The sequence below is a fragment of the Vidua macroura genome, chromosome 3 (genome assembly GCF_024509145.1).
Source record: "Vidua macroura isolate BioBank_ID:100142 chromosome 3, ASM2450914v1, whole genome shotgun sequence".
Taxonomy (NCBI): Eukaryota; Metazoa; Chordata; class Aves; order Passeriformes; family Viduidae; genus Vidua; species Vidua macroura.
In genome coordinates, this window is record NC_071573.1 from 3,294,262 (window position 1) to 3,314,012 (window position 19,751).

The window sequence follows — 19,751 nt, forward strand, 5'->3', positions numbered from 1 at the left end:
GGGCTGGGGGAGCCCAGCAATGCTGTGAGCACTGGTGGGGGTGGGTGTGTCCCCCCAGGCAGACGGGGGGGACATTTCTTACACCCCACAGGGTTCAGCTTTAGCAATAGCCCTGCTGGGTTTTGAAGGATTGCATGGGAAAAAAATAGCTGGTAAAAATAGGGAGTGTGCCCAAACCTCTTGCTTCCCTCCAAGGAAACACACCTACAATGCAGGAAGGCCTGTGTCATCTGTGAGTGGTGGAGAAGAAGCTGCAGAAATTTGTCTGGGGAGGGAGACAGCAGTTCCTTTAGGACGCGTGGATACATCTCATCAGGTCCCATGGACTTGTGCACCTTCAGGTGCTTTAGATGGCCTTGAACCCGATCTTCTCCAGCAGGTGATTCTTCAGTCTCCCAGGCCGTGCTCTTCCCTTCTGCAGCTCGGGCAGTGCGGCTGGAGCATATCCTGCTGGAGACGGGCAAAAACGACATTGAGCACCTCAGCCTTTGCCATGTCTGGGGTAGTCCGGTCTCCCCTTTCCCTCCAGAGAGGGTCCTCATTTTTCCTAGAGCTCCTTTTATCACCCACGTACCTGCAGAAGCTTTTCTGCTCGTCCTGATGTCCCTGGCCACATTTAATTCTCTCAACGCTTTATCTCCTCTAACTGATCCCTGGCTGCTCGGACAACCCTCTCTGTGATCCTGCCAGGCTTCAGCTCCTGCTTCCACCTTCCACAGGCCTCCTTTTAGTGTCTGAGCTTGTCCAGGAGCTCCTCGTCCATCCACATAAGGCCTCCTGGAATATTTGTCCAATTTCTTGTGTCAGCGGAATCCATCCCGCGTGTCCCACACCGATCCATCCCCGTGTGTCCCACACCGATCCATCCCTGTGTGTCCCACACCGATCCATCCCTGTGTGTCCCACACCGATCCATCCCTGTGTGTCCCACACGGATCCATCCCCGCGTGTCCCACACCGATCCATCCCTGTGTGTCCCAGCCCAATCCATCCCTGTGTGTCCCACACCGATCCATCCCTGTGTGTCCCAGCCCAATCCATCCCTGTGTGTCCCACACCGATCCATCCCTGTGTGTCCCACACCGATCCATCCCGCGTGTCCCACACCGATCCATCCCTGTGTGTCCCACACCGATCCATCCCTGTGTGTCCCACACCGATCCATCCCGCGTGTCCCACACCGATCCATCCCTGTGTGTCCCAGCCCGATCCATCCCCGCGTGTCCCACACCGATCCATCCCTGTGTGTCCCACACCGATCCATCCCTGTGTGTCCCACACCGATCCATCTCGCGTGTCCCACACCGATCCATCCTGTGTGTCCCACACCGATCCATCCCTGTGTGTCCCACACCGATCCATCCCTGTGTGTCCCACACAGCCCGATCCATCCCTGTGTGTCCCACACCGATCCATCCCTGTGTGTCCCACACCGATCCATCCCGCGTGTCCCACACAGCCCGATCCATCCCTGTGTGTCCCACACCGATCCATCCCTGTGTGTCCCACACCGATCCATCCCGCGTGTCCCACACAGCCCGATCCGCCCCCCCGGGCCCCCGGCGGTTCCCGGGAGCGCCCATTCGCCCTCCCGCCGGCCGGGGGCGCTCGCGGCCGCCCCGCCGCCGGCGTCACTTCCTCCGGGAAGGCCGCGGCCGCGCGTGGCGGGGCGCAGGCGCGGGGGGCGCGGGGCGCCGCCGCTCCGCGCATGCGCCGCGGCCGCCGACGGAGCGGGCGAGGACGGGACCGGGGAGGCGGCGGCGGCGCTCGCGCTCCGACCCCGCCCCTCGCGGCCCCGCGCGCGACCCCCGTCCCGCCGCGCGCGCGCGCGCCCCCCGCCGCCCCCGCCGCCGCTCCCCCCCCCCCCCCCCCCCCCCCGCGAGGCGCGGCGGGGAATGCGGCAGCCGCCGCCGCCCCCCCCCGCCGCTGCGGGCCTGCCGCCCCCGCCGGCGGCGGGGGAGCGCCGCGGCTCCCGCTGAGCGCCGCCGGCCCTCCCGCGCGGCTCCCGGCCCGCCCGGCCCGCCCCGGCGGCACCATGCAGGCGCAGCCGCTGCTCTACGAGTTCTTCAGCGAGGAGAACGCGCCCAAGTGGCGGGGGCTGCTGGTGCCCGCCCTCAAGAAGGTGAGGGGCGGCCGGGTTGCCCGCGCCCCGGGGGGCCCGGCGGCCGCGGGATCGGGCCGGGCGGGCCGCGGGGCTCCCCGCGCTCCGGAAGCGGCCCCGGGGCTGCCGGGGGTCGGTCGGTCGGTCGGCGCAGGCGGCTGCCTCGGTGAGGGGCGATGCTCTGACAGAGCGAGCCGTGTAGATACAAACCGTACCGTGATGGACACGCGAGCCCGGTCCCCGCTCGGCCCCGAGGGACGCAAGCGGTGCTGCTGCGGGTTTCTGCTGGTCTCTTCCTTACTGGGAATAGGGGGGGATAGGACCGCTGCTGCGGGTTTCTGCTGGTCTCTTCCTTGCTGACACGACTGGGGACAGGAGTTGTGAGCAGCTCCTGAGAGAGTTTTTGTTAATTAGTGTTCGTGCCTAATGGCTTTTAGTTAACCTTCTCGTAGTTTAAATACCTTTTTGCTGAGAAGGCTTAATCAGGACAAACTAGCAAGTCTTGCTCCCTCAGGACGGTGAGGCTTGTGCCTGTGGCATGGAAAGAATTTATTCGGAAGAGAGGAAAAACGGTCAGGGCTCCTCTTCCATCCTGAGCCCAGAAAGTAGAAGGCTTAAGAAACAAGTTTTCTGACACTGTTGCTTGAACTGGCTTCAGATTGCAGAACTTCACGTGGTTTAGTCCTGCACGGCAACACTTTCTGAGTTACTGTCTAGTTACAGCGATTAACTGCAACTTTTGCCTGAAAGGCTCCTTCCTTGGGCCGGTTGAGAGGTTCTCAGGCGCTGCAGTTGTACCATGCAGTATTTCTTCCTAATTTCCCCTTGCAATGTACTGCCTCTCTTCTCCGGGCATGCTCTTTGAGGTCTCCAGCATTGTGTGGCTTTGTCCAGTTCTTGGAAGTCTTTTTGCTTGTCTCATCCGTAGCACGTGCTGTTAATGTCTTATCCCTGGATAGTTGCTTCCTTGAAACTTCAGCACGGCTCACTTGTGGTGCTTGTGAGCACTTGGACACCCATCCAACTGAAGCCTGCTTGGAAACTGGAGCTACCCGAGGTCCCAGCCACAGAGAGCTTGTTCCTTTGGAGGGTGGTTTATTCCACGGTGCAGCAAATGTCTGTCAGATTTGGAAGGAGTCTCAGTGCTGACAACTGGAGTACACAGAGTGAGGATTCAAAGCAAGCAAGCATTAAAACTCTGGGATAACTTGTGACATCTGAAGTGCCAGATTTCCTCCTGGTGGACAAGCCATTCGTGAAGTCACCCTGCTTTAAAGATGATTCCTGAAGGAGCTGGATGAAGTCTGCAGTGGGAAAAGGAATTCTGGAATCTGAGGACAAGCTACCAAGGATGACAAGCTGGCCCTACAAGGTATAGTTGTCTTGCTTTTGTCTGCTCTGTTTCTCTTTGTGCGTAGAGGGGTGACAGGAGGCAGGTGGGAGTTAGTTCTGAAGGCTTCACACTGAAACTTGTAACTGTCTGGCAGGTGTTTGCTCTTTTGACCTCAGCTTTTCATGAGATCACCAGCTGTTTCTTACCTTCTCTCGGGCTGCTGCTGCTTACTTTTTACTTGTAAAGATGGAAATAAAGAATCTGTCTGTATTGTCACCAGCTTTACTGAGGAGCCAAATACTTGAGTTACAGCAAAACTAAACGGCAGATGAAAATTTTAAATTATTATCTTATTGTCTTTTTCATTAATGGACAGACCATATTGTGTATTTTCCTAACGAGAGAGAGAGGTACAGATAGTTTTGAGTAGGGTGTTTTGCCCTGATAAAGGCCCCTCAAGTAGTGAACCTGTCACGGGTGGCAGGTAAACCCATGAACTTGCCTTGAGGGGTTCAGTTGTCTGTCGTGGTTCACAAGGCAGGTGCAGCACTGCAGCTTTGCAGTCAGTGACCCTGGGGCAGCTCACCAGAGCCCTGAGCTGCACCTACAGGCCAGCACGTGGAAGAGGGTGGCAGCATTTCCCAGTGGGGTCAAAGGGCAGGACTGTCCTGGAGGGAAACTGGTGCCTTGTGACTTTGCTGAATTGCCAGAGCATTGCTGTCTCAGTAGGAGTCAGATGTTTGGGAAGCTCACGTTGTTGCTAGAGGAGAACCTTTCCTTCACTTCTCCCTTAGCTGACCAGAAGCTGACACTCATTCTCAGGTAGTGACAGCAGCTGAACCCCACCTGAAACCAGGTGGTTGTAGAGGGAGAATTGTGATGATTTCCTGCACAGCTGGAAATTAGACTTAACAGTTTGTGGAGACCTGTGTTGAATTAATAGGTCCATTGAGGAGAGTGGCATTTAAGTTAAGGTTGTAAGAGCACATATACCAGGATGGAGTGTTTGCAGCTCTCAGGGAAAGCTGCCACACGTGGACTGAATCATTAAAATGCCATTGCCCTTTTGTAACTGTGAGTTGGCTTCTAATGCAGTGCTCAAGCTACAGCCTCGGGATCACTTTCTTAAAAAATGGGTGTTGTTGAATCATTGCAGATAGCTTTCTTTCTCCCAGTGGATTATTTTGATTCTATTTTTTATCAAGCAGCAAACCCAAGAGTATAGAGTAAGAATAAATCTCTTCCCACATCAGGCAATTCTTAGAGGAGACCATGCCTTGTGTTTCATTAGACGTGAACCTTAAGAGTAGAGCTGCATTTGCAGCTCTTGTACCAATGAGATCATAATGTAATCCCTTTTCTTCTGATTCTTCTTCAGATGCTGTCAAGATAGACTCCAGTGCACTCAAATTAGGAAGAAAATGATGTCAACTGAGATTCTTCTCTGCCTGGTCACAGTTATTTTGAAGCTGCAAAAGAGGAGTGTTGCAGGGATCTTTGTTTGCAGGCGAAAGGCAATAATCATGGTGATGAGGTACAAGAAAAGGAAGGAAGAAAGAATAACAACAGGTGTCTGAAATTGTAGTTGCAAGGATGGACAGAAGGTGAGATGCTGAAGATGAAGGATCCAAGACATGTGAAACACCAGAGGTCTCGGGTACCTGGAGACAGAGATACACAGCTTTTAATGCACCTTGGAAAACAGACTCAGGAGTGACACCTGCCATGTGATGCCTCTTCCAGCACTGGTGTTCCTCTGCTAGTGAATTTACACACTTTATTCTGGTCATAACCCTTTGGATAGCTTTTCTTGAACATCATTCCTTATGGCTTCATCACGTGGGTACAACCTGTTCATGGAGTCAGAGTTTCTCTGCACATGTGTGATGCACTTGTTCCCTGGTCCATTGGTTTTGCAGTAGGAAGCATGCCATCCTTACTGATGGATACCTTAAGCCTTTTGATGGAGAAAAACAAAAGAATGTTCTGCTCTTTGCATACCTCAAGTTGTTTTGAATCAGTTGAGCAATTAACCAGGGTTACTGCTGGAATTTGTTGTGGTCAGAATGATTGGACTGGTGTGGCTTGGCAGCTGAAGGGATTTGCTTCCTCAGTTAAGGAAACTGTTCCTGACAGCATACTTCCAGCGACTCCATGTGTCATCTGGACCTCTTGTGGAGCAAAAGACATGGGAAAAGCTGCTTCAGTCACTAAAGAGTTCTCAGGAAACTGCTGTTGACAAAGATATTTCTACCTGATTTTTAATTACCTGGCTCTTGAAATTGGTGACAAACCAGTTGCCACTTGCTACTCAGAATGGCACTCCTTACTCTTAACAGTGCTTCACACAAGATGCTGAGCTTTCTTAATTTCTGGTCACTTTGGGTCGTCTGTTCTTCTGATGGCTGTGGAGGATAAAACTAAGAACCTCCTACAGCTGAAGTCTTCACTGCATTACTTTTTTCACCTGCTCAGTGGAGCAGTGTAATACTGGTGCCCTTTTGAGACATCAGCAGAAACATTAGCAAAAATCCGAGTCCTGCATCCTTGGTGAATTGTTGCTGAAGAGTGCATATAAGACATTTGTATTTGATCTAATTTCCTGTATTTTTTAATTGATCAATGTAACAAAACATGGTCAGGGTTACCAAATATTAGCAGAGATGTACAAGAATAGAAGAAAAAGCTTTTTAAGGAGTGCTGACTCTGTAAGAACACTCATCCATGCAAGGTGTACATAAAGTACTTTGTCCTGGAGTGTTTAGTGGTAAGCTTGTCAGTGGTTTTTTAATCATTGAGGGAAAATAAAGAAAGGATGTGTTGAGTAAAAATGAGAGTTACAGCATTAGTGAAGACTTTCAAAGGTGCTGAATTGAAGAAAATTCTTGCCAGCATGATCTCCTCTGTTGCCAAATTAGTTTCTACGATGCATTATTTCTACTCATAATTCATTTCCAAAGGTTTAGAAAATTGTCAGTTTAGAAAACTACTTACAGTCAGTAAAGTGTTATCTTCTCTGACAATGCTTTGGAGGGTAGCTTGGCATGTTGTCTCATTACAGAACTCCTTCCATGATCATTATGATGTGGTAAATACGATACTTTTTTCCCTTTAGACCCTTTTTTACAAGCCTTTCAGCTGCCACCAGGGCAGACTGGCAGCACAGCCCATGCTCAGCAGTGAAGTACAGTTGTTCTTTAGCAGGAGTTGTTTTTTGTTTTGTAATTTGATTTCTTGCAGTACAGGGGTAGTCTTGCCAAGTTATGAAAAGATTATCTGTAACCTGCAGTTGATGCTGCATTTTTACTTCAGTTTGTTACGTAGCTTTAGAATTATTTCCTTTAGAATTCCTTTAGAATTGTTTCCTTTTGTTTTGCTGTTTTCTGAAGCTGCTGGAGCTTCTGCTGCTCCTGATGGGCTCAGGTCTGGTATTGTTCTCTGAAGCTGCAGGACTTGCCTGGTGTGTTCTGTACTTAACAGAACACCTGTGAGCCTGATTGTGGTGATTGTTAATGATGATTTGGGAGCATAAAGCTGGTGTTTATGTAAGGTGAAGTTGCTTTAAGAAGTCTCTGGAGCCAGGTTTTTTCATCCTGAATAGAAATTTTTCAGCTTACAAGCAACCTGTTAGGCTTTTTCTCATGGCCACTGAGGAAGAGGTAACTGAAAACTGTTGTTGAGGATGTATCACTCAGAGTGTTAAATTCACTGTGTCTTCCTTATCTATTATCAAGCACCTCTTTCTAGTGCAGAACAAGCTGTTGAGTGTCACTCTAGACTGGGGTTTGGGTCATCTTGTGACCAACCTAGGAGTTGTGTTGGACCTGTTGGGGGACCAAGCCTCTGTCTAACCTGGAGCTGTTAGATCTGCAGTCCTTTAAATGAAACGTTTCTCAGGGTTTGGTTTAAAGTTCTTACTGCTCCCTGTGAGGCTTGTGGGAATCTTTATATTCTAATTTATTATGGAGAGTTTGCAAAAAAATGGTTTGAGAAGACTTTATGTAAAATAAGCTGCTATGGGTTATTAAGTAAAGATCAGCTGTATTTGTATTATACATTAATCACTTCATTGTTGTTGATTTCATTGACTATTTCTGCCAGTTTAGATTTATGGCTGTCTAATTTTTAAGCTCTTGCTGTTCCTGATAGAAGTTCCTTGCTTTTGTGGATTTTAAGGGAAGAGGACAAAAAAGGTAGGGGGTAAAGAAGCCAAGTGTTCATATTGTAAAATTTTCTTTAAGTGTGGTTTTTTTTTTAAATTTTTTTTTAAGCAGGCACTGTTTGTCTCTGCTGATGTTCTTAAGCATATCCTGAAAAGCTGTTCAAGAAATGCTGGCTCTGCTTATCTTTAAATAAAGAAAACTCTGGCCATTTCTCTTCTAAGAATTAGGAAAGATTGAGAAGATTGGATATTCAAAAAAGTGAATACATCAGTTGAGTGAAAACAGCCATGGTGGCAGGGATTTGTAGCTGATGTAGGTTGTATTTGCCCTTTGGAATTCATGGGGTGTTTTGAAGATTGGAAGCTTCTTTTAAAAGTTTCTAAACTGCTTTTTTAGTAATTTTCTTTATCATAAGATAGACATTTTATTGTGTGTGTAGGAGGGAAGGGAATGGTTCTGTCATTATTTAAGGGAGAGGTTAAATGTTTAGATAAGAATCTGGTCTAAACATCACAACACTTCAGAAGTTGTTAGTCTGTTTTTATCATGTGTTTTCCTAAGTAGGATTGAAGGATCTGGTGGGATTCAAGCCATACTCTCCCTTTTCAAGGGTGATAAGGCAGGGTGGCCCAGGCTTTTTAATTTAAAATCTGAGATGACTTATGAGAAAGATGGAAAGCCCCTGGTAATTCGATCTTCTCTTTTTTTTTTAAACTAATCATGTGATGGTTTATGCTAACAGATGTTCCCATTTCTTGTCTTCTTTTACTAAATCTTGCATCTTACCCACTCTTGCATCATGTCTTAAAAAATGGACTTGGGACTTGCACTGAGTACCCTCAAATAACACTCTGTCATTCTCAGTCTGTGCCTTTGGGTACTACAGTAGTGCAGATCCTGAAATTACACATTTCTGTGATAACTGTGCACCAAACCATGCTGTACTTTTCCTTGTTAGTCTGCTTGTTTTCTTTTGTTCACTTGTATGACTTTGAACCCTAACTGATACTAAGTGTCACGTAGCAATGAAGGTTATTTACCGTCTACTTAATATAGATAAGCTGTGCTGGCAAGCCAGTGGCAACTCATGATGTTTTCTTTTGCCAAGGTGGATGTTCTGTTAAAGTGGAGCTGGGCAGTGGCCTTTGAGAAGGATGTTGTCACTGTCCCCAGACAGAAATGCTTAGGGAAAATGAAACTTTTATCTCCTGAACTCAGAGTAGGTTATCATTGTTGACTCTGTTTTGGCTGACTGTGGATAATGTTTCAGGTTATGGCCTGATGTGGTATTTTTGTTTGTTTGTTCTTATTCTTATAGGCTGTGTGTTACAGACCAAAGGAGTTGTAATGAGGTGATTAAAGTCTGGTCTGTTTTCTAAGTAAAGGAGAAAATAGAGCTGCTCTTCATCACTCCAGTTCATCATGCTCTGTATTTTTACAGAGTATTTTTGTTGAATTGGCTTGGTAATTTAACACTTCTTGAAGTACAGAGTGCTGAAGTATAATATAGGGACACTGTAATACAAATCTGTTCAGTTCTGCTTTAAAAAAAGCACACATTAAAGGCAGCATCTTCCAGACAGCTCAGATCAGCTCTGCTCTTTAAGAGAACACTTTGGCAAGTCTGTAATTTCTGGTGTTAAGGTGTTCCAAGCTGGTACAGTATTTCAGATGTCAGTGTTTGAATTGTAAATAATGTTTGGGACTGCCTGGCATGCTGTTATTTGTGTAGCTCCACAAACACACTCTAGCTGTGCATAGTGAAGTTCTTAGGAAAAGTGAAACTGTTGGCATAATCAAAATAGTTGTGTTAGCTAGTCAAATGGAGAGTAGTTCTTCTGTTCTATTTTTGCCAGACTGCTTTTAAGTTTAAAAAGCAGTGACTTCTGGAGGTGTTTTTTAAGACCTGCTGAATAAGGGTGTGCAGTCTGCAAGAAGCCAAATGCATGATCCAGCGTATTTGAATCTCAGCAGCAGTTAAGTGAGCACCAGGACTATGCCCAGACATGAAGCTTTCAGACTAATGAGTGCCTTAGCAGGCAGGTGGATTTCTGTTTGAGGCTGTTGTGTGTTTGAACTTCATAACATTTAGTTCTTGCTATAACTGCAAACAGGAATGAAGACTCAGGTGTGAAATTAAACAATTATGGCAGCATTATTTGAATATAGGCATGGGTTTAACATTTGGATGAGGCAGACTGTTGGGTTTTGCTTCAGAGTTGTTAGGCTCTCATGTTGGTGATTGAGAGAACTGAAGGCATTTTGAGTTGTGTGCAGGGGAACAGTAAAATGATGAAATTGGGGCTTGACAGATGCATTGCGAAAGTCAGCTTGCTCTGGCATAATATTTGCCATCGGTGTAGAACTGAGATTAAACTGTCTGTTTAAGCTCTGAAGCACTGAGCTTTGTGTACCTGAAATTTAGGGTGGTTAAAACTGTGCTCATTTGTGAACTACAGAAGTGCAAAGGAAAAGTATACTTCAGGTTTCAGAAGTTACATGACTGTCTGGAAAGAAAATGGAATGAGCAAGGGGGATTGTTCCTTGTTGAATTTGCACCAGTAATTTGCACACTTATGACACACAGGTAAACATAATGGGACCAGATTTTCAAAATCTCTCAGCTGCCACTTAATGCCAGGACAACACAGTGGCCTTTTTTTCAGTGGTTTTTTTTTTCCCTACTGTAGAGGCTGACATATTTAAAAAAAACACTATGGAAACAAACTTCTAAGCAAGTCTTATGAGTGCCAACTGAGAATGGATTCAATAATTTGAAATAATAAATGCTACTGAAATCATTGTTTCTGTAGTGTGCTCTGTGAAAAATATTCTGTATTTCATTGTTATGGATTGTGTGAAAGGGGGAAAACCCCCACTGGTGAAGCCTCTTGCAAAACCAGTGGTTAAAGAGCTAGTGGAGAGAGATAAGTATATGCAAGGGCTTTAAAAGTTTTCCTAATTGCACTGCTAAGCACAGTTATTAATTAACAATTTTCTTGACATTAAATACAATTTATAGTGATTTGAGTACATAAAGCATTTGAGATTTATAGTTCTGTAAGGTGCGAGGGTTTCACTCATGTTAAGGTCTGATGGACCTTAACAGAGCTACATTATTGTATTTTTCTGGGCTGTTTGCCTTGGGTTTTGTCATCTTTTTTTTTTCTGCAACTAAATCATGTGGTTTGGGGAAGAACAAAACTCAAATCTTGAATTCTTCTTTCCTTTAGGTTCAGGTGCAAGTCCATCCTAAGCTTTCCTCTACTGAAGATGCATTGCAGTATGTGGAGGAGTTAATTCTTCAATTGTTAAATATGTTGTGTCAAGCTCAACCAAGAAGTTTTCTGGATGTAGAGGTATAGAGAACACTTATTACAAATGTTACTGCAAATAATTTGAACTATTACATAAAAGCTACTATAGTAACTATTCACAATGCAAAAAAAAAAAAGCAGTAATTATGTATCTTTATGTAGCACAGCCTTCTGCATAAAGCCTACTGAGTTCCCTAATAGCTCATTTTCCTATCAATTGAATTTGTTGTTCCATGCACAGCAAAACTATCTGTGAGCTGTATTATTTTTCAATAGGTGGTGAGTGTAAGTTTTGTATATTTAGCTGACTGTTTCCTTTCAAAAGACCCTTTTCCCCCCACTGATATTGTATGCAAATTACAGCAGCTTAGTCTGAGGCTCTGTGCTGCTTTATCAGCATGGTGATTTAGGCTGATATATCCCCTGCTATGCCAGAAAGTAAAACAAAAATAGTTCAGTCACTTTTTCAGAAAGAGTTTAGAACACTTCTTTCCTCTGTAGAGACCTCATCTCTTACCACTGCCCCTTCAAAGATCTACAACCTCTGCTGCTCAGCAGAGCAGCTTAATGTTTGAGAGGTTGAGCTGAGGAGTATTTTCCTTATGAGGAACAAATTAGTGAAGCTGTATCACTTAAATTTGTAGGACCATGAGTACCTTGGTAGCACTTGGTGCTTAACCATGATTTAAAGATTTTGGTGCCAGGCTGCAGAGTCTGTGTGCCTGTTGGTTTCCAGTGCTTGGTGCCAGGGCCTGTCCAAGTGACTTCCTCACGTTCTGAAGAAAGTGGACTAATGGCAAATAAAACTTCACTTACAAAAAAACCCTTAAATGTGGCTGTCTTAGAGCTCAAGATTGATGACTTTCATCCTTCCTCTTCCCTTTTGAACACTGACACCTCCAGTGTTGTTCCAGTGTCCCCTTTAATGGCTGACCTGTTTTGCAACATCATTCTGGTCTGGCAGCTCCAGAGACAAGAGCTTTGGGGAAGGTGGTTTAATGCTGTTTTAAACAACACTGACAAAAACCTCGACACAAAGTGTTGTATTTTGAGTCTTATGGCTGTGAAGGCAGGAGAAATGCAAAAAATAGAGATGATCAAGCAACCACCATTTACCCCCTTGGTGTTCATGCACAATGATGCTGTTTTTAATTACATGGTCAAACACATTCCTTTTTCCCCTGGGACACCTTCATTGTTCAGTCAGCAGACTAGGAGTGTGAATTGGTATTAGACAGTGAATCAGACTTCTTTTGGTAGGACTCCTGCTTTCCTTTTGCCAAAGTGTTACAAGGGGAAAAAAAAAGCCTGCACTTCAAAAAGTTGTGTATTACCTCTATAGAATAGTATTCTGTCACTTTTTTTTTTGTTAGAAAGTTTTTGTTTGTGTACTTTTTCCTGTGCCAGCTCTCTGTAAGTGGTCATTAACTTTGTCTTCCTCATTTCATGGTTACTCAAACAGGAGCCATATTTACGTAAGTGAGCACTCACAACTGAAACAGTCAGTGTGAACTGTGGTCTGCAAATAAAATGTGAAGTTATGTGAGAAAATAAATTTCTGGTATCTGTGGATACTAGGGCTACAAAAAAGAACCTCCAGGGACCTGTTTGTGAGTTCCAGCAGGAGAGTTGTTCAATGCATGGGAGTGTGCAGATGTCCTCAGGCACTGCTGGAAGGAGTAAATAAACTGGGCCATGTCTGGCCCACCTGTAGCCTGAAACTGGTTTAGAATATGTGGGTGCTGTTGGACATTTTCTTCTCCTCTTATGTTCATTGTCATCATCAGAGCAGTTTGCTCTCATGTGTTCAAAGTGGACCATATGCTGATCAGTAAAGGCAAAACAGAAAGCTTGTTATCATTTCATTCAGTGACCATCCTGTGCAGGGAATAAAGTGTCAGGTATGTAGTCATGTATTCAAATACCAAGTTAGCAGGCATGGGCACAAGGGGATCAAACTGTGCCTTCAGTTGCAGCTTAATTCTTAAATTTTGAGCAATAGATAATTCTCTGATAACAATACCCTGAGACATCCTTATGAATGTAGTGAGCAGCATGTACCAAGATGATAACATTTATACATCTTATAAGCTTTTATAGTTGAAATACAAATATTAGCAACCGTTTCTTTGTTAAATAATAGAAAGCAGTTTGATAACACAGTTACATTGCTGAGATCATTCAGATGGTGCATTTACTCCTTGGTCACGTTTTCTTGTCTTAAGGATCGTGTTCAAAAAAGTTTCCCCCATCCTATTGATAAGTGGGCAATAGCTGATGCCCAGTCTGCTATTGAGAAGAGGAAACGAAGGAATCCGTTATCTCTTCCGGTAGAAAAAATCCATCCCTTGTTAAAGGTAAGCAGTGATGAATTTTGCTTTCAGAACACAGTTAGAGGTCAACCCCTTTGTTTCATGTAATGTCTGTGTGCTGCCTGAACTGTGAACTAAAAGAGTTAAGAATATCTGTGTTTGTTGCATAGTTCTAAGTGTTCCAGTTAATGGAATATACTTAATTCTGAGTTAGAAGTCACTCAATTCTCTCTTGGACGAGCAAGGCCGAGAACCCATTGTATAAGTTTGTTTGTGTTTCATTTTCCATGACTAAGAAAACACTCAAGAATCTCGTGGAAATAGCCCTAAATGTTTATGTGAGGTTTTTGGGACAGTTCGTTGGCTCTTGGCACTTCCACATTTAATAGAGCACCATCTCCAATGTCACTGTTTCTTCTCTAGGCCTACACAATCCTTTGTTTCTATTCCTAAAATAGGCTGTGGATATGTGGTGAATCTTTATTGAGCAGGGTCTTAAGCTTATTAACTGGTTTGAGTTGTAATCTACATTGTCTGTTTCATCAACTGAGTAACAGTGGAATGCTTATTTGTTTTCTTTTTTTTTTTCCCTTTTCAGGAAGTTCTAGGCTACAAAATTGACCACCAAGTGTCTGTTTACATAGTAGCAGTATTAGAATACATTTCTGCAGACATCTTAAAACTGGTTGGGAATTATGTGCGGAATATAAGACATTATGAGATTACAAAACAAGATATTAAAGTAGCAATGTGTGCTGATAAGGTAAGCCCAGCTCTGGTTTGTCAAGTTAACAAACAACTAAATCTGTAGGTAATTTTGAGAGGATGATGTCTTTTACTTAGTGAGTACATGGAATATTATCACTTCTAAGAAGGAATTAGTGTCATAAAATACAGTTCCAGTAATGGAACAAAACTACCAGGAAGGTCATTGAGCTTATAAAGCTCTTGCTTGTGCTGATTAAGTCTCTTTTTCTCTTGATTGTACCTGCCTAATGTCAGGAACATGTGAATACTTTAAAAATTACTCTGAAGCAGCATTAACTTAAGACTGTATTGCACGTAAAAAGTAGTGTTTCAGTGGGTCAAACAAAACCCCATCTCCTTAGCATCTCAGCCCAATTTTCCTTAGTGGTGAGCCATGGGCCTGGTGAATACAGCCTGGAATCCCCTAGCAGTGTGCTAGAACTGTATCTGTGAAGGAAAGTTAGAAATGGTGTGGTCTCCTCGAATACTTGGATTATTCCATGTGACTTCCTACAGTAGTGATGCTGTAATGTCCCATTCCCCAGAATTAGTTAGGATTCTCATTTTAACCCAAGTTCTTTTGTACAGTCACTGACTCTGAAGCACAAATCACCTTCTGTTCTTAGACCTTCAGAAGTCAGGCTTCATGCAAAATGTTCTGCATTTTTCTGTTTTTAGAGAGTCATTGTAATGACTCCTGGCTCACACACCACATTTGGAAGAAGTGTTCAGTGATCCACTTTTGTTGAGAACTTTAAATTACTGATTACTTGTGTTTGTTTAATCTTGCTTGGGTATGAACTGCGACCTCTGGTAGTCAGAATGTTTAGAGTTCCTGTTGTGTGTGTAGTTCAGCAACAGGACTGGTTTCTGAAGCTGCTGCCCTTCCTCAAGGGCTCATTTTAACAAGAGAGTTCAGCAGTTAAGGACAGAAACTGGGCCATGTGTAGCCTGTGGACAGGCCAGTCTTCATTTTAGGTAGATCACAGGGTTCTGAGCATGATCATGTGTGAGTTCCTGGTAAAGCTAAAGCTGAAAAGCCAAAATACACACACCTTTTAACTTCAGACAGTATCTTCAGAAACTTAGCTTGTGTACTGCTGATTCAGAGCAATAGAACACAGCTAAATGCTAATTGTTTTTGTGTACTTCACCTTTTAAAATTGTAATTGATTTTAAGACCACATTCTTGGAGAGATGCCTGGATTGGTCTAAGTGACTGGGAGTCTTCAGAAATTGCCATGCAAATAATGACTTGCAAATTCATAGCAATGGATGTTGGTTTTGTAATGCTCACCTGATTGCAGAATGATAATACATATATCTTATTGATTATCAGTCTGATTTCATGGGAATAATAGGCTTTCTGTATTGGTAACTTACTAGTCAGTCTCAAAAAGGGGTTCTCATTTTGTGGATTTCCCTCTCTTTGCTGCCTAGGTATTAATGGATATGTTCCATCAAGATGTAGAAGATTTAAGTGCACTAACTTTATCTGATGAAGAACCCTCCACCTCAGGGGAGCAAACCTATTATGACCTAGTGAAGTCATTTATGGCAGAAGTTCGACAATATATAAGGGAACTGAATCTCATTATCAGAGTTTTTAGAGAGCCATATGCCTCCAACTCCAAACTGTTTTCATCTCATGTAAGTATTGTACAAACCACAAGCACAAAAGGCACCTACTATAATATCTATAAATATAGATGGGTACTTCCCAAACCTAACTCTTGTTGAGTTTAATGTATCAGTAATAGAAAAAGCACTTTTCTTGAGTTCTGATAAGGAAATAGTAAAAGAGCACTTGCAGGTTCCACTTGTAGGACTGTGGAAGAAACCTTCTCATTTACTTATGTTCACTTACAGGCCTGTAATTTTAATATCTGTCAGTGTTCTTTGCCACGTTTCAATAATGTACATTTTATATGTTTCTATATAGTAGTTATTTTTAAAATACATTTTCTGATCTGACATAATTGACAGAAAAAGTATATTATAGAATGATTGTAAAATCTTGTTCTATTTAAGGAAGTTCTTGACTTTCACATCGGAACAGAGTAGCTTTGCACGTTTGACTTCTGTCTTGTTTTGTTGCAGGATGTGGAAAATATATTTAGTCGTATATCAGACATCCATGAACTTAGTGTGAAGTTACTGGGTCATATAGAGGACACTGTTGAAATGACAGATGAAGGTAGTCCTCACCCACTAGTAGGCAGCTGTTTTGAAGATATGGCAGAGGTAAGAGAATGTTGTTGTGGGTTTTGGTGGGTTTTTTTGCTATTCATATTTTAATCCTTGCAGTTAGATCTCTGTTCCATCTGGCTTTCTTCAGTTTCAGATCTCTTCTTCCAACCCCACTGTGATGAAGGGACTGTCCATTTTTTAAAGTGCTCTTATCTTTTTAGTGTCTAAATCTCAGCTTTTAGAGTGGCTGTTTAAAGTTCAGAGAGTGGAGGTGAAAAAAACTCAACAACACTAACGAGGGGGTTCCTGTAAAACTAGGAGCTGGTCAGCCTCTCTGTAGTCCCAAAGATCAGCAAATCTTCCTGGACTTCACTTCCAGCCACGTGAAGGACTAGATGGTGGTTGGCAAAAGCCAGCACAGATTTCCAAAGGACAAACTGTAGCTGTCCAGCTTGATTGCTTTCAGAGTGATGGCTGTGTCCGTGGACAAAGGGAAGAGCAGTTATTATCTCTTATCTGAACTAAGCAGGGCCTTCAGCACAGTCTGTCATGGCATGGGTGAGGTGCAGCCTAGCTGGTTAAATTGTAGAACATGGGCAGTTGGCTGAGCTGTCAGGCTTTTGAAGGATTGTTTATCAGCAGCACAAAGGTCACCTGGAGGCCAATGGTTGCCAGCACTCCTCAGGGTTTGATACTGTTTAATGTCTGTATTGGTGTTGTGGAAGGAGGTCTGCCTCATCTGGTTGGTAGGTGCTGCCAAATTGTGGGAGAACACACAGGAGGACAGAGCTGCTGCTTGTGGCACTTGGCAGGCTGGAGACATGGACCTATGGGAGGGAGCCTCCTAAAGTTAAGGCAAACATGAAATTCTGCACCTGGGAGCAAACAACCCCATTCAATGTCTCAGCTGAGGAGCAGCACTGCTTGCCAGGGCTGGGAGATCCTTGGAGATGGGATGTGAAGGCTAACTAGCTCCTGGATTGTATTAGGGAACGTGTAGCTGGCAGTTCTGTGTAGAACTTGGGACCAAATCTGGTGTACTGTCTCTGGTTTTGGGCTTTCTGCTACAGGAGAGGCAAGATAGGCTTGTAGTGAAGGTTGCCATGATGATTAAAGAGTTGGGGCCCACGATGCACAAAAGAGGGTTGAGACTGCTGGTTTTGTTGATTCTTGGTAAGGCTGAAGCAGGAGATCTTACTGCTGTCTTTAGTTACCTGAAGGGAAGGTGTGAAGATGGCCAAGGCAGATTCTCAGTTGAGAACTGTGAGAAGAGTGAGAGGACATGAAAATGACAAAAAGATGAATCCTGATTAGATACTGGGGGGAGAGGAGGAAATTTGCAATGGAAACAATTGAACATTGGGATAGGCTGCCCAGAGACGTTTTGGTGCCTCTGTTCTTAGAGTTAGAGCTCAACAGGATGAGAGACCCTGAGCATTCTCAGCCAGCTTGAATGATGCATCTGTCTTTAGCCCTGAGGCGGGCACTGCTTTGAACAAAGAATTGGACCAGTTGGTTTCCTGAGATCTCTTTTAGACTGATTTAATCCATGAGTCTGTGCATGTAAAAGTATGGATTCTTCTCTGTAAGTGAAAAGTATGGGAAAAGTCTGCAGAATGTATTGGGAAAAGTATGCAGAAGAAGTATACAGAAAAGTCTCTCCTATGTAGGATATGTATTTTCTATAAGAAATGTGGAAGTTTAGATGTTAAATCAATTTTGTAAATTGATGGCTTGCCTGCCCATGGCAGGGGCATTGGAACTAGAAGATCTTTAAAGTCCCTTCCAACCCAAGCCATTCTGGGATTCTATGATTGTAAAATTATTCTGTATCTCTTTTTAGGAACTAGCATTTGATCCATATGAATCATATGCACAAGATATTTTACGACCTGGGTTTCACGATCATTTTCTAAGTCAATTATCAAAGCCAGGAGCAGCATTTTATTTACAGGTAACTTGCCTTAAATAAGACATGCTGTTGATATTACCATGTTAATTACCTTGTCTTATTGCTTCAGTACATGTATTGGTTTAAGACTGAAACTTATTTTGTTTCTAGTCAATAGGTGAAGGCTTTAAAGAAGCTGTTCAGTATGTTCTACCCCGGCTCCTCCTCGCCCCTGTTTACCACTGTCTTCATTATTTTGAACTGCTAAAAGTAAGAATATTGTGTAAATCTGATATGTTTGGGGGGGTTTGGGTTTTTTTTTTCGTGGTTCTCAGTGTTAGGTGAGAGCTTTGTGTGCTCAGTTAGGTGTAAAATCTTTTACTAGAATGTGAATAACAAAACTGCTGTGTTGAGAGAAAAGCAGGCTGTGTGCTCTGCAGGTGGATGCTATAATTAATTTGATATCAGCTGATAATGATTTCTGTTGAATAGTCTTATCAATCTAGAAAGCAGTAGAGATCTACACACTCATATTCTTGGAATGATTGTTTCAACAGTGCTAGGAGGTGATGGCACATGGCTGTGTTACAAGAAATGTCCAAGCTTTCTCAAGCTGTTACTTTGTAAATTTGAAATCACAGCAAGATTCCCCTTCAGACTTCATTTTATTTTAATAAAAGCTTCAGTGTTCTTCCCATGTGCATCCCAAGGAATTGTAAAGTGATATCTTTCCTTCAAAGGGAAGGCTTGGTTAATATTTATACTTGGGCTATTTGTAATTAGACCTTGCATTGATAGGGTAACAATAATATATAATAGCTGCAGAACGTTTCTCTGGGTCACGTATCAGTATTGCATAATGATCTTTAGGGAGTATAAAGCATTTTGAGGAAAATGTTCCAGTAGGATCATCTTTTGGGCTTAATGGAAATTCATAGGGTATACAGTGTTTCAAACAACTATTTATGAAAATTGTATCAGAAGTAAAACTAAAAAAAAACCAAAAAAACCAAAAAAAACCCAAACAAGTGAAAACCAAAACAATTTTTAAGAAATCTGTTGTGTTTCCTTGAATGTTTGGTTGGTTGTCTTTGGATAAGCCAGTAGTTCATCTTTGAGTATAAGTGTCTGCAGTTGTAACTCCATTTTTACTGATTTAGCTACATGTACACTTTTGGCACGTAGCACGTCTTGTATAACATGTTTTTTGAAAAATTTTAGGATGTGTGCCTGACTTGTTTGTCTCATTCATGGGTTTGGTTTGACTTCAGAAATCTTTAAAATACGAAGCATTTCCTTTCATGGCAGTCCATTGGAAGGGAGCTTTGACACAGCTTGTTTGCATTTTGTACAATAAAGACCTGCACAGACATAAGGTTTCTCTGCTCACGCTGTTATCACACAGTCTCAAAATGCAGTACTGAAGGTTTTGCATACTTCCATGTGAGCATGGCACTGTATTACCTAATGGACAAAGCATGAGGGATTACTGTTGTCTGACACCCAGCCATCCTGCCTTGCTTCTTGCCACTGGCAGTTTTAGGGGGGAAGGGAGAGCACGTGTGCCTATGGAACAGGGAGCAGCCCGTGTTTGCCTTTTCTAGGGCAGGCTGGAGTCTAAGCTGACACCCTCCCACCCCCTCCAAAGTTTATCAGTCTTTTTGCAACTCATGACCTCTGCTTTGTGAAAAATTCTT

At 43.6% G+C, this 19,751-nt stretch overlaps 1 protein-coding gene across 2 annotated transcripts in view; it reads left to right on the forward strand.

Annotated features, from left to right (window-relative positions):
• The first annotated feature begins 2,035 nt into the window (after positions 1 to 2,035).
• Positions 2,036 to 19,751, forward strand: part of SOS1 (SOS Ras/Rac guanine nucleotide exchange factor 1) — a 44,093-nt gene continuing 26,377 nt past the window's right edge. For both annotated transcript variants that reach the window (XM_053973159.1, XM_053973158.1), the window contains exons 1-8: positions 2,036 to 2,122; positions 10,831 to 10,956; positions 13,140 to 13,271; positions 13,825 to 13,989; positions 15,414 to 15,623; positions 16,074 to 16,217; positions 18,007 to 18,117; positions 18,226 to 18,324. In XM_053973159.1, coding sequence (XP_053829134.1) covers positions 2,036 to 2,122; positions 10,831 to 10,956; positions 13,140 to 13,271; positions 13,825 to 13,989; positions 15,414 to 15,623; positions 16,074 to 16,217; positions 18,007 to 18,117; positions 18,226 to 18,324 — 1,074 coding nt within the window. The remainder of the gene's footprint in view (positions 2,123 to 10,830; positions 10,957 to 13,139; positions 13,272 to 13,824; positions 13,990 to 15,413; positions 15,624 to 16,073; positions 16,218 to 18,006; positions 18,118 to 18,225; positions 18,325 to 19,751) is intronic.